The sequence below is a fragment of the Apodemus sylvaticus genome, chromosome 15, assembly GCF_947179515.1.
Source record: "Apodemus sylvaticus chromosome 15, mApoSyl1.1, whole genome shotgun sequence".
In the NCBI taxonomy this organism is placed as follows: domain Eukaryota; kingdom Metazoa; phylum Chordata; class Mammalia; order Rodentia; family Muridae; genus Apodemus; species Apodemus sylvaticus.
In genome coordinates, this window is record NC_067486.1 from 83,431,828 (window position 1) to 83,443,441 (window position 11,614).

Sequence of the window (11,614 nt, forward strand, 5' to 3'; positions counted from 1 at the left end):
ACAAAGCTGGAGCGGAGGTGCGTGGGCGGGGCCAAGTGCTGGCAGAGTGGATGCCTACACAGGGGTTGCTGTCTGGCTGCATTCATGCATGGTGTCAAATGGTTTCTATGGTAAGGAAGGCAAAGTTCTCAAAGTACAGGCCACCAACGACCTTGTCTGGGGATAAGGAAGACCTCTCTGCAAGTGGTAGCAATAAGGAGAGCTACTGAGAGAAGTCTGACACCAGCTTCAGTCATAGCCTGGGGGTGACAAGAAGCCTGTCTCCCTGGGGCCCAGTGTGGCGCAGGTGTGGAAGGTGACAGCCAGAGTCACATGGGAGCACTCAGGCTAAGGCACCCTGGAGAGGAGGCCGGTGTCATAGGCTGACATTGCCTTGCAGGTGTTCTGGGTGACCAGAAACATGCTTGCCTCCCGAGGACACAAGAAAACACACCATCCAGTCTCCGAGACCCGGGCCAGGGGGAAACATCTCCGTCAGAACACCTCAGGAGAGCTCCTAGTTGGCTGAGGGCCGGAGACTGCTGATGGGGGTGGGGGGGCACGTGAGGTCACCACACCACCATAGAATTGTATTTCTGACTTTGTCTTCCTGGCCCCTCTGTGTTCCCACACTGGTGCCAACAGCACCTAGTTGTGAAAGGTGTGCCCAGCCCTTCCAGGTAAGAGTCCCAGACTTCCAGGACAGTGCAGAGCCTCACAGTGAGCAAGCACTGGTCCTCCAAATGCGTGAGCTCCACAGCATTGTGTCAGCACACTAATTCCTAAAAGCAAGTGCTGGTATTTGTGGTGTAATTAGGAGAAATTGACATTATTGGTCTCTTATGGCAAGTCAGTGAGGCAGGTTGTCATCAGGTCTCTAATAATGTCAGAGTCATCTGTAAGTGAACAAACTTTATACATAAAGAGATGTACTGATAGATTAGCTGTCCTGCTTTGCCAAAAGATTGTCACAAGGAAATTCGAATTAGCCACCACTTTGTCCCGACTCCTCAGTTAAGTGGTCCACACACTGCGACTCTACCCCACCGCTCAAAGCAAACCGGCCAGTGAATGAGCAGAGGAGGCTTTCTGTTGGCAGTGCTGGCCCGGGCACCAAGCCCCGCTTTGATACAGGACACATGCATGTGATGCCAGCACTCACTCTGCAGGCAGAGGCAGAAGCTGTGTGATCGGGCTGTGAGCTTCACCAAGGAATTCCTTGCCAGGGATGGAGGTGATGGGGGCACTGGCATTAAAGGGGTGTCCACCTCTAATGTGGTGAGATCTGGGAGGGCTATGCAGTCCCGCTACATTTATTCGGGTTGAAGGGCTCTCACGCCAGACCTGGTGACAGCAGGTTCAGCTAAGCCATCTCTCCAGCGCCCCCTCCTTTTTGTTCTTAAAAAGATTTATCTTTTTTTATGTGCATGAGTGTTTTGTTTCATGTCTGCACACAATGTCTGTGCAGTGATCCCAGAGGGGCATGAAGAGAATATCAGTTATAGATACTCTTTCAAGAGCACCATGTGGGTTCTGGGAACTGAGCCTGGGTCCTCAGCAAGAGCTCTTAACCACTGAGCCACCTTTTCAGTCCCAAAAGGCAGATTTTAAGGCATCTTCCCCAGGATGTGGGTGGTTGTAACTCAATCTAAGCAGTGTGACAGAACTCATGTCCTGTCACCTACCTCGCTTCCTGTTGAGAGAAATTAAAAACCTAAGCTAACATCGAACCTAAAACATTAGACCATCTTCTATAATCCTTACGTGGCACTGCACTCCAGCCCTCAAGGCTGCCACATCCAACCATTTTTATCTCGCTCCTGCCATCTACAAACACCTTTCACTGTGGCTCCCTGACTGGGCATTGCAGCATGACCGCCATCTTCTTCCAGGACTCCAGTGCAGGCTTCTCTAGCAGGAATGCTGAGTCTTGAGGAGAGGGGCTCTTGGGCACCACTCCTGGCCTCTATCTTCTACACACAGCAACACATCCCAAGGCATGACAGAAACACCACAAATACTCTTCTATGTGGAGCATGCCACTTTCTACTGGTGGCTTTGTCTTGCCTCTGGCTGGAGGAGGCACAAGCACCTCTGCCAATGAGGTGGCACAGACCTGAACCCAAGAATATGCTAGTCAGGTTAGGCAGCCTGGAGCGACTGCCAAGACCCTGAAGGCACTGCCAGCTCTGTCCGGCCTGAGCCTGTCCCCAGTGGGGCAAAGTGAAGTTGCACAAGCTATCATGGTTGTATCATGCCTGCTCTCTCAAGAGCTCCATGTGCCAGAACTTAAGGAGCCCCAGCAGCTGGCAAACTGGAGACTCTAACTCTATTGTTGTCCCTGGGCTTTCCTGTCTTGCCAGGGCACACAGCAGTGACTGCCGTGCACACAGCACGGGTGCTTCACTCTCAGAGCACTTGGACTGTTGCTTAGACTCCAGAAGACCTGTGATGCTCAAGGCCAGGGTCATAGCATGCTTCACCCCAAGTTGTTTTGGGCTGCCCCGCCCGTGACATCTGCTCTCAGCGGTTGTGTGTACAGTGTCCTTCTTGAGGGCTAAAGCTGGGAGGTGACTCAGCGTCGCCCCCTGTGGGGTGGGGTGTGGAGAAGCATAGGTTACAGCCATTCAGTGTTACTCTGATATGTGCCTGCCGGGGACCTGCCTCCTCCAGCCAGAGGCAAGACAAAGCCACCAGTAGAAAGTGGCATGCTCCACATAGAAGAGTATTTGTGGTGTTTCTGTCATGCCTTGGGATGTGTTGCTGTGTGTAGAAGATAGAGGCCAGGAGTGGTGCCCAAGAGCCTCTCTCCTCAAGACTCAGCATTCCTGCTAGAGAAGCCTGCACTGGAGTCCTGGAAGAAGATGGCGGTCATGCTGCAATGCCCAGTCAGGGAGCTACAGTGAAAGGTGTTTGTAGATGGCAAGAGCGAGACAAAAATGGTTGGCGGTGGCAGCCTTGAGGGCTGGAGTGCAGTGAGTGCCACATAAGGATTATAGAAGATGGTCTAAACAAGAGGCCAGTAAAGAGCAGGGGGGGGAGGCTGCCACACCCACTGCTTAAGGAAGGGCTGGGGCCGGGCAGTGGAGTGACTGCCTGAGTGAAGATCGCTAGGCCCCAGCAGTGGTCTGAGAGGAGGGGGCAATGCCAACCGTGCAGAAAGGGGTCTTAGCCCAGAGCCAGCTGCAGGCAACAGGACAGGACTCGGTGCTCACCAAGGGCATCCTGCATCAAGTCCTCAAGAAGCCACCTGGGTGGCCACACCTGGTCCGGAGCACTGGAGATCTGGAAACAGGCCCTTTTCCTCATGGAAGAGGCCCTCAAGCACTCCGGGGAACCACTGGTGAGCCCTCTGGGGAATCAAACAGCCCTTCAATGGTCACCCAAGTCCAGTGAAAAACAGAGATATTTATATTAAGATTCATAACAGTAGCAAAATTAGTTATGGAGTAGCAAGGAGAATAATTTCATGGTTGGGGGTCACCACAGCATAAGTAACTGTATTAAAGGGTCACACACAACATTAGAAAGGTTGAGAACCTCTAGACTATGGTTTCATCCCCAGAAGGTGTCTATGTTAGATGATTTCCCATGAAGGGAAAAAAAGGACAGAGGAGACCACATGAGACTCAATTTTAAAACAAGCCAGCCAAGGGTAGCCCAGTCGGGTAATCATGAAAATTGAAACTGTGACCCTGTTGGTATCCAGGGTCCTAAGAGATGCATGTGACAGAACCTTGGTGCTTGTGCTTCAGGAGCAAGGCAGGACTCTAAAACTAGTCCCACGAGCAGGTGAGAAAAAACACTTATACTGGTTTTTCAAGATATCCTGCATATCAGATATTTACATTATAATTTATAGCAGTAGCAAAATTATAGTTAGGAAGTAGCAATGAACATACTTTTATAGTTGGGGTCACTACAACCTGAGGAACTGTTTTAAAGGGTCGCAGCATGGGGAAGGCTGAGAACCACTGAGTTAGGGAGAAGGCAGCAGATGAATAGTCAGGGGTTGTCAGATGAGACAGCCCACAGTAGGCACATGCCCCAGGTCTCAGTGGTGGCCTGTGACAGTAGACTTCACTAACCTCACAAGTAGCTCCTAGATAGTACAGGTCACAGTGGCCCATGAGCAGTGGGTTGTATGACCAGGATCAAGCAACTTCTCAGCCTCCTTTTCTCCAACACGGGCAGTAGTTAACACCTGGCCCCCAGGAGGAGGACAGTATGGCGAGCCTGCATAGTGCTTTGAAACACGAGCCACAGGAACACGCTTCTCTCCCAGCGGCGGGGGTTTTATAAATGAGGCTGCAAGCGTGGGAGTGGAGCCTGGGGTAGAATGCTAACATGTCCAGGGCTCCTGTGCCATCCGTGCCTGATCACAAACATGCATGAGCACAGGCACACACAGACAGGGATGAGGGAATCACATTCTCAAGTACAGAAACAGAACCTAGGGCTTTCTTCAGATGTCTATGTCACCTCAAACTTATGAGCCTTTTGTACCATCATACCTGGCTCCCTGTCAGAAAGTTTTGAGGGAAGAGAAGAAAAAGTATATCCCTGTTTCTTGAGCACCTGCTATACTAATGGCGGCTCCATGCTGGGTTAGGACCTGGACCAGGTTTTTGTTTGTTTTTTCAGGATGCCCACAGCAACCTTTGCAGCTTTCTTGTGCTTTAAGGTATCTAGACTTAGGTTGGATCCACTGTGTTCTGAGTGCCCACCTATATGTGCCACATTTGGGCAATACAGCTGGGTCACAGATCACATTTGAGCCTTTGCAGAGCCGGGGAGGTCTATCTCCTTTTTAGGAACACTTGGCCTGCAGTAAGGAGAGGTCTAGGCAAGAGTTGGTGCTGCTGTGCTACAGAACGGCCGCAGGCTCCGAGCTGTGCTGCCGTGTGGAACACTACGAAACACGCAGCAGGCTGCATCATATGGTCCCAAGCTGGCCAAGGAGGTGCAGCCATGGCTCCTGACTGGAACCAAGGAGGGGGTCTCGAGGGACTTTGACGTGCTATGGTCTGCTGCCTGGGGACAATTCTGTGGACTTAGTTGTATCCTATTTCATCTAAGTGATGAGGCAATGCCTGAGAAAAGCACTAACCCTGATGGCCAGTCCCCTTGGCCTCGATCATCACAGCCCATGACTGACGGTGACTCTAGCTTGGGCCAGTCCCTGCTAAGTGGGCTACTTTAAAACCAGGCACATACCACCAGTGTGTGAGACAAGCAGTCCTGCTGACAGCCCTCGGCTTTATCCATGGCCGTGGGGTACCAGCTGACAAACTTCCACCCTTGCAGCCAGGCTGTGTTCCTGCAAAGCATTCAGTGGAGCGTGGGTGCACGGCTTAGTGATCCCACTGGAGTGTCGCCCTTCTGCCACACAGTAGGAATGTTACCACACAAATGAATAAGTGACTCTGTTCAACTTTACTCACTCACTGAGGTGACAAGATAATGAGGCATGATTGTAAAGTCCTTCCTGGGTATCAGAGTTCTACTCCAGGAACTGTGTCACCTGATCCAGCCTGATGTTTCTAATGCTCTCTCAGGAGCTCTTTCTAACCCACTACTGAGTACCAAGACCGCTTCAGTAATGTGGGTCCCAAGGCCATACCCTGAGACTGTGATTCTAAGGCAGGGACGTTATCCTGGTTGGTGCAGACTAGAAAACACACAGGTCTCTTGGACAAGGGCTGCCAGCCCCGAATGCCTTTGTAGGCTAAGGCTGGCAGCTGCCTACAGCCCCTCCAGAAGCTGCCTGCCTAATCAAGGGCCCCCAAAGAGGCCAGTGAAGGGTCATCACCCTGTTACAGCCAAAAGTCCCATCCATACAACATGCCTGGGCCTCACTGTGTGAGCTGCCAGGACACACAAACTGGCTAGGCTTACAAGGATCCTTAATTATGATCACAGACAGGAGCTCCCTGTAGGAACAGCATCTGTAGGAGACCAGCTTCTCTTTTCCCTAAAATGTGTTAGCCTATGGGTAGCCAACTGCAGAGACCAATATAATGAAGGAATGTGGCCTGACTCTCTCTTGGCAGTGAGATCCATGGGTAAAGCACTAGAGAACTCAGGACCCACCCGGACTCAGAGATGCCGGTATGCACGTCCTCAGCTTTAGTCCTCCTGGAGGCTCCTGTCTCCATGCCCCTCCCTCCACGGTTAGCTAGAGCTCCAGACCTCATCTCTTGCAGCTAGACAGACTCAGTGCCTGCAAGAGACTGAGCTAACAAGAGGAGCATGTGGAGAGCACATGAGGGCTGCACTCTTGCTCTGACGCATGCTAGTGTTTGGCCGGTGGCACCTTGGAGTAGACAGGGACAAAGGCAATCCATGGCACCCTGCCCCAGTGCCAGATGGGTAGGGAGAGGTGGGAAGGACCCCAGCGACGACCAGGTGTGGCAGTGGTGTCTAGAAACGCTGGTATAGCCAGCAAGCAGTCTTCTTACCTCCATTCCCAGCTGTGGACTGCTGCTGTGACCCACCGGGCTCAGGGAGAGTTCTTTGTGATGTGTGCTAGAGATGGCTTAGCACTGAAAGCCCTCCTGGATTGTGTGGCACAAGCTGCTGGACCCTGAGTACACTGGGTGTAATGAGTGCCAACACTGGGGGAGAGGAGGGCAGGATGCCAGCTGGCCTTCACCAGCTGTTGTTACCTGAGCTAAGAGTCCAGTTTGGGGGTCCAGCTGCACCCCGAGCCTGGCCAGCCTCACACACCCCCACTGCAGCCCCATATTCCTTGTCTCCAGACATCTGCTGGCCCGATGACTTAGGCTCTGATGAGTGCAACTGATCCTGTTCCTTCTGCCCTTAACCACTCAATGGCATTCAGAACAAAACTCCATCCCCCTCAACCCCCCAAAACAGGCGGCAGGACTATGAACTCTCCCCCTATAAGCCAAAAGTCAGACTAGCTGCAGGCTCTCCTCTGCTGTCCTACTGGCTTCCCCTATTAATACTCTACAGCTCCTGCCAGCATAGAGCCTCCTCTGAATGCCTTTGTTTATACTGGGTACTGTGTCCACACCCAACCCTCAACTCATTTAACCTTTTCTGGGAAAGACTCTAGAATCACAAAGGTCTCCAACTGGGAGGCACAATATCTGGGCACTGTTTTTTGCAAAAGCACAGTGATAGCTTCTGAGCCAACCCAGAGCTTGAGGTCACTGACCACCTAAAGCGACTGCTTCCACAGCAGGGAGGTGGACCCTTAGTCCTTGGCAAGCAAAGGCTATGGTCTGCAAAGACTCCTGGGAGCTTCACACCAAGCCGACTAGGGCTGCCCCCTCCAGGCGGCTTTGAGGATATGTATGGCAACAAAGACTTCTCAAGACTTTGAGCCTCCTGCCGACCATAAATATTAAAACATGTTTATCAGAGCAAAGCAGCTCTGCCTGGTGATTGTGTGGGTAGGAGGGACAAAGGCCAACTTAATAGGTCCTTCAAAGATTCGCTAGAAACTGAGAGAAAGGGAAACCTGCATTTGTCCAGGGAACCTGCCTAGGAGAATTCTGTTTCCGGATGGATCCGGGAAAGGGCAGAATGGCCATCGCACTGCCTGGTAGGGTGCATGAAAGCCAAGCTCTGTTATCACAGTATGTTCAGAAGGCTGAACTCACTCACATGGGAGGATTGTCTTTACACCGCCTCCAGGATCTCGAGGCCCACCTTAACCCCAAGGGGTGCTCCAGGCGCACGTGTCTTTACTCTAAGAGTTAATAGAAGCTGCACCTTGACCCACCGCTACCCGCCTTGGCGTAGCGTGCAGTCTGGAGACCACGCCTCCGGCGGGGCTCTCTGTCTCCCCGGAACCCAGCACCGGCCATTGGCTGCTCTCAGCTCTCCGCCCCGACGCGTGCCTCGGTGCATCCCGCCCAAGCCTCAGTTTCCCGGCTGGCACGGGGCGTGGTGTGGGCGGGGCTCAGCTCAGGCCACGCGGGGCGGAGCCCGGGAGCTGACGTGACACCCCGCCTCCCGGGCCAGAACTGGTCGCCTTCTCAGTAGCCTCCGGCCCCGCTGCTTCTCAAGTGCCCTGCGCCTGAGGCTCGGACCCGAGGTCGACGCCGGGCGCCCTTTCTCCTGCCCGCCATGGCTGCGCCTCGCGCGCCCCGCGCTCTGTCGGCCGCCGCGCCCGGGTCCGGGAAGGCCAAACTGACGCACCCCGGGAAGGCGATCCTAGCAGGTGGGTCACTCGGAACCCCAACTCGGAGCCTGTCCGACAGCGCTTCCGGGTGGGCCGGGGACGCCTAGGCCCCGCCCAACTTCCGGAGGGGCGGAGGTGTTGGGGGTGCGACCCGGGCCCCTAGCCCACGCGCCGGTTCTCTTTCGGAGTCTCTCGGGCACACCAGGCGGAGACCACTGGGTGGGGGCGTGGGCATCGTCCAGACTGGGGCGGCGACGCGGGCAAAGTCCGGGCGGGGGAGGGGCCGCGCGGCGGCAGAGGCGGCGGCTGGTGTCCATCGGGCAAGGGTGTTCCTAGCCCCGGGCATTTGGTCCCCACAGGCGGCCTGGCCGGAGGCATCGAAATCTGCATCACCTTCCCGACCGAATACGTGAAGACGCAGCTGCAGCTAGATGAACGCGCGAACCCACCGCGGTACCGGGGCATCGGTAAGGAGGGGCTCCCGGGGTGGCGAAGGGGACAGTGCGAGGCGGAGGAGCTGGGGTCCTGACCGCGCCTCCCGTAGGGGACTGCGTGCGGCAAACTGTCCGCAGCCATGGCGTCCTGGGCCTGTACCGCGGCCTCAGCTCGTTGCTCTACGGCTCCATCCCCAAGGCAGCTGTCAGGTGAGACTCAGCTCTGCTGGAACGACCCGGAGGGAGTGGCCGCAGCGGCCCCCTCACATGCCTTCTTCATTAGGTTTGGGATGTTCGAGTTCCTCAGCAACCACATGAGGGATGCCCAAGGTAGGCTCGACAGCAGGAGAGGACTATTGTGCGGTCTGGGTGCCGGCGTGGCAGAAGCAGTGATAGTCGTGTGCCCCATGGAGACCATCAAGGTGAGGGATTGAGTCTTTCATGGGTAGCCAGGGTGTCTTTGAGGCTCCAAGGTTTTAAGGCCCATGTGCCCCCATGGAGACTGTCAAGGTGGGAAGGGTCCCTACACATACACACCAGGGTCATGGTAAGTGGGTGGCAGAAAGGGTCTGCTATGGAGACTGCCCGTCCATAACAAAAGAATGTGCAAAGTCTTTAAAGCTGCTCCTATTGATAGAAAACCTAGCATTACTCACTATTCAAAGTTAGGAAGTAGCAAATGTGATGCTGGAGACCCTTCAGCTGGGGGAGCCCTCCAAGCTCTGGAGGCCTATGTGTAGTGGGACTCACAAACAGCCTAGGGAGGATTTCATGCAGAAATGCTGGGAGTCCCCGACTTTGGCCTGACCTGCTAGCTCCAGTCCAGATGTGGCAAGAAACAGCCACTGCTTCCTTCCTTTTAGGTGAAGTTCATCCATGACCAGACTTCCTCCAGCCCCAAGTACCGAGGATTTTTCCACGGGGTTAGAGAGATTGTTCGGGAACAAGGTAAGCCTGGAGAATCAAGTCCTCTGCCGAGGGACAGCCTCCACTTGAGTGGCTCCCCTTGACTGCAGGTAGGACCTGGAAGGCCTCAGCTTGACTCTTGTCTGCCTGCCCCAAGGGCTAAAGGGGACATACCAAGGCCTCACAGCTACCGTACTGAAGCAGGGCTCAAACCAAGCCATCCGGTTCTTCGTCATGACTTCCCTACGCAACTGGTACCAAGGTACACCTGTGACCCAGAGATACATTCCAAACCCTGAAGGGGAGGCACACCCCACCTCAGGTTCCTCCTAGCCTTCAAAGCTCCCCCTTGGCTTAACCCTCCCAGCATTCTGACTGCGACTGTACTCCATCCAGGAGACAACCACAACAAGCCTATGAACCCGCTGATCACAGGGGTCTTTGGAGCTGTTGCGGGTGCAGCCAGTGTCTTTGGGAATACACCCTTGGATGTGATCAAGACCAGGATGCAGGTATGGATGGGAGGCTGAGAGTAGGGATAAGAGCCCTAGTCAGAGCCTGGTGGCTCAGGACTCTGGCCTGTGGTGTCCCGCAGGGCCTGGAGGCACACAAATACCGGAACACCCTGGACTGTGGCTTAAAGATCCTGAAGAATGAGGGGCCCAAGGCGTGAGTAGAATAGAGGCAGAGCTATCGCCCCCACCCCAGGCCCTCCTGCCCTAGGTGGTCTTCTTTCCGCCACTGCTCACCTCCCTTCTGCTCTACCTAGATTCTACAAGGGCACTGTTCCCCGGCTGGGCCGCGTCTGCCTTGATGTGGCCATCGTATTCATCATCTATGATGAAGTGGTGAAGCTGCTCAATAAGGTGTGGAAGACGGACTAACCTGGAGGTGCAGTGGGGTGCCCAGCTCCTCCAGTCCAGACCCCGCCACCTACTCTGATGATTCCAGTGCAGGAGTGCCAAAAGGCCCCTTCCTTTGTCCCTCAAGTTCTGTGGCCTGGTGTGTCATAGTGACTATCATGTGTTCCATAGTTCTGTACCTCCCATGTGGTCTGTGTGTAACACTGCTATTGTATATGTGCCCAGCCATGGCTGGGTGTCTCTCTAGCCTGTGAATATGTGCTCACTTATCCACGTGCTTGCTTGTGAGCCATGTGCCTGTTTCATGTTCTATGTCATGTGACCCTGTGCCCCACTTCCTGGGGTGCCTATGTGCCCTGGTCTATGGCCTTGGAGTCATGGTCAGGTCACAGTCCGGTGCCTTCCTTCCCCTATGGCAAGGGCGCCCTGCCCTGGCCTACCACAGCTGCCTCCGGGCTTCGGCCTGGCTTCACCGCATTCCAGGGGCTATAGGCCCCCCTGCTTCCCCGCCATTGGCCTTAAATGGCCCTCGGGCCCTCCCTCTGCCCGGAACAGGGTGGCACCCGCCACTCTCAGGACCACCTTGCCAAGGAGAATAAACCGGATCCTGTTGCACTCTCCTGTCCATCCCTTTGTAGTTGGGGCATTGGTGACCTCTGCAAACCAGCCTCCCCTCCCTGAAGACATTGCAGTTGGCAGGGCAGTAGAAAACTCGACAGCCTCTAGTGAGAGCTCCTATAGGAGGCCCAGCTTGGAACCATAAAGGGTTTGTGCTACGTCCTGGACTTCTAGGGCACTTGGGGTCCTGCCAACAGCTGAAGGGTCTGTCTCCAAGGCCCTCGGTGGCTAGCAGGACAGGGCTGGCACTGGACAATGTTCCCAGGGGGCCTCTGCCCCTCACTGAGGAGGGCTGGGTATAGGACTTCTTGGCCTGTCCGCCTGTGGCATAGCCAACCCACCCTTTCAGTCTGAAATGCAGGGGAGGACAGCAGAACGTGCCCAGGGCTGAGGCATGGAGACACTGACCCTGTGCTTTCTTAAGGTTCTAAGCAGCAGGAGTGATAGGGAGGGCTTCTCCCAGGGTGGGACATGGCTGTTGTGCAGGAATGGATGCCTAAGGCCAGGGAACATCTTGGTGCCTCAGTCCCTGCCCTTGAACATTAGCGGGTATTCCCAAGGACGAGGTGCCCTACTATACAGGCCAGGCACAGCGGAAAGGCAGTTCAAGTCTGGAAGCTATTCAGCTGAGTTAGGGTCACTGTGGCCCTGAGCCCTTC

The 11,614-nt window shown here is 54.7% G+C and overlaps 1 protein-coding gene across 1 annotated transcript; it reads left to right on the top strand.

Annotated features, from left to right (window-relative positions):
• Positions 1 to 7,861: 7,861 nt before the first annotated feature.
• Positions 7,862 to 10,952, top strand: Slc25a1 (solute carrier family 25 member 1). The gene is made up of 9 exons (XM_052158889.1): positions 7,862 to 8,173; positions 8,494 to 8,601; positions 8,679 to 8,778; positions 8,852 to 8,990; positions 9,432 to 9,516; positions 9,632 to 9,736; positions 9,871 to 9,986; positions 10,070 to 10,143; positions 10,244 to 10,952. The coding sequence occupies exons 1-9, from the start codon at positions 8,080 to 8,082 to the stop codon at positions 10,356 to 10,358; spliced, it is 936 nt and encodes a 311-aa protein (XP_052014849.1). The 5' UTR covers positions 7,862 to 8,079; the 3' UTR covers positions 10,359 to 10,952.
• Positions 10,953 to 11,614: the final 662 nt, after the last annotated feature.

Excerpts from the sequence above, each read along its gene's own strand:
- Slc25a1 (XM_052158889.1), top strand. The coding sequence starts at position 8,080 with ATGGCTGCGCCTCGCGCGCCCCGCGCTCTGTCGGCCGCCGCGCCCGGG. Across the intron at positions 8,602-8,678 it reads ACCGCGGTACCGGGGCATCG|GGGACTGCGTGCGGCAAACT; the intron begins GTAAGGAGGGGC and ends CGCCTCCCGTAG. Across the intron at positions 10,144-10,243 it reads AAGAATGAGGGGCCCAAGGC|ATTCTACAAGGGCACTGTTC; the intron begins GTGAGTAGAATA and ends TGCTCTACCTAG.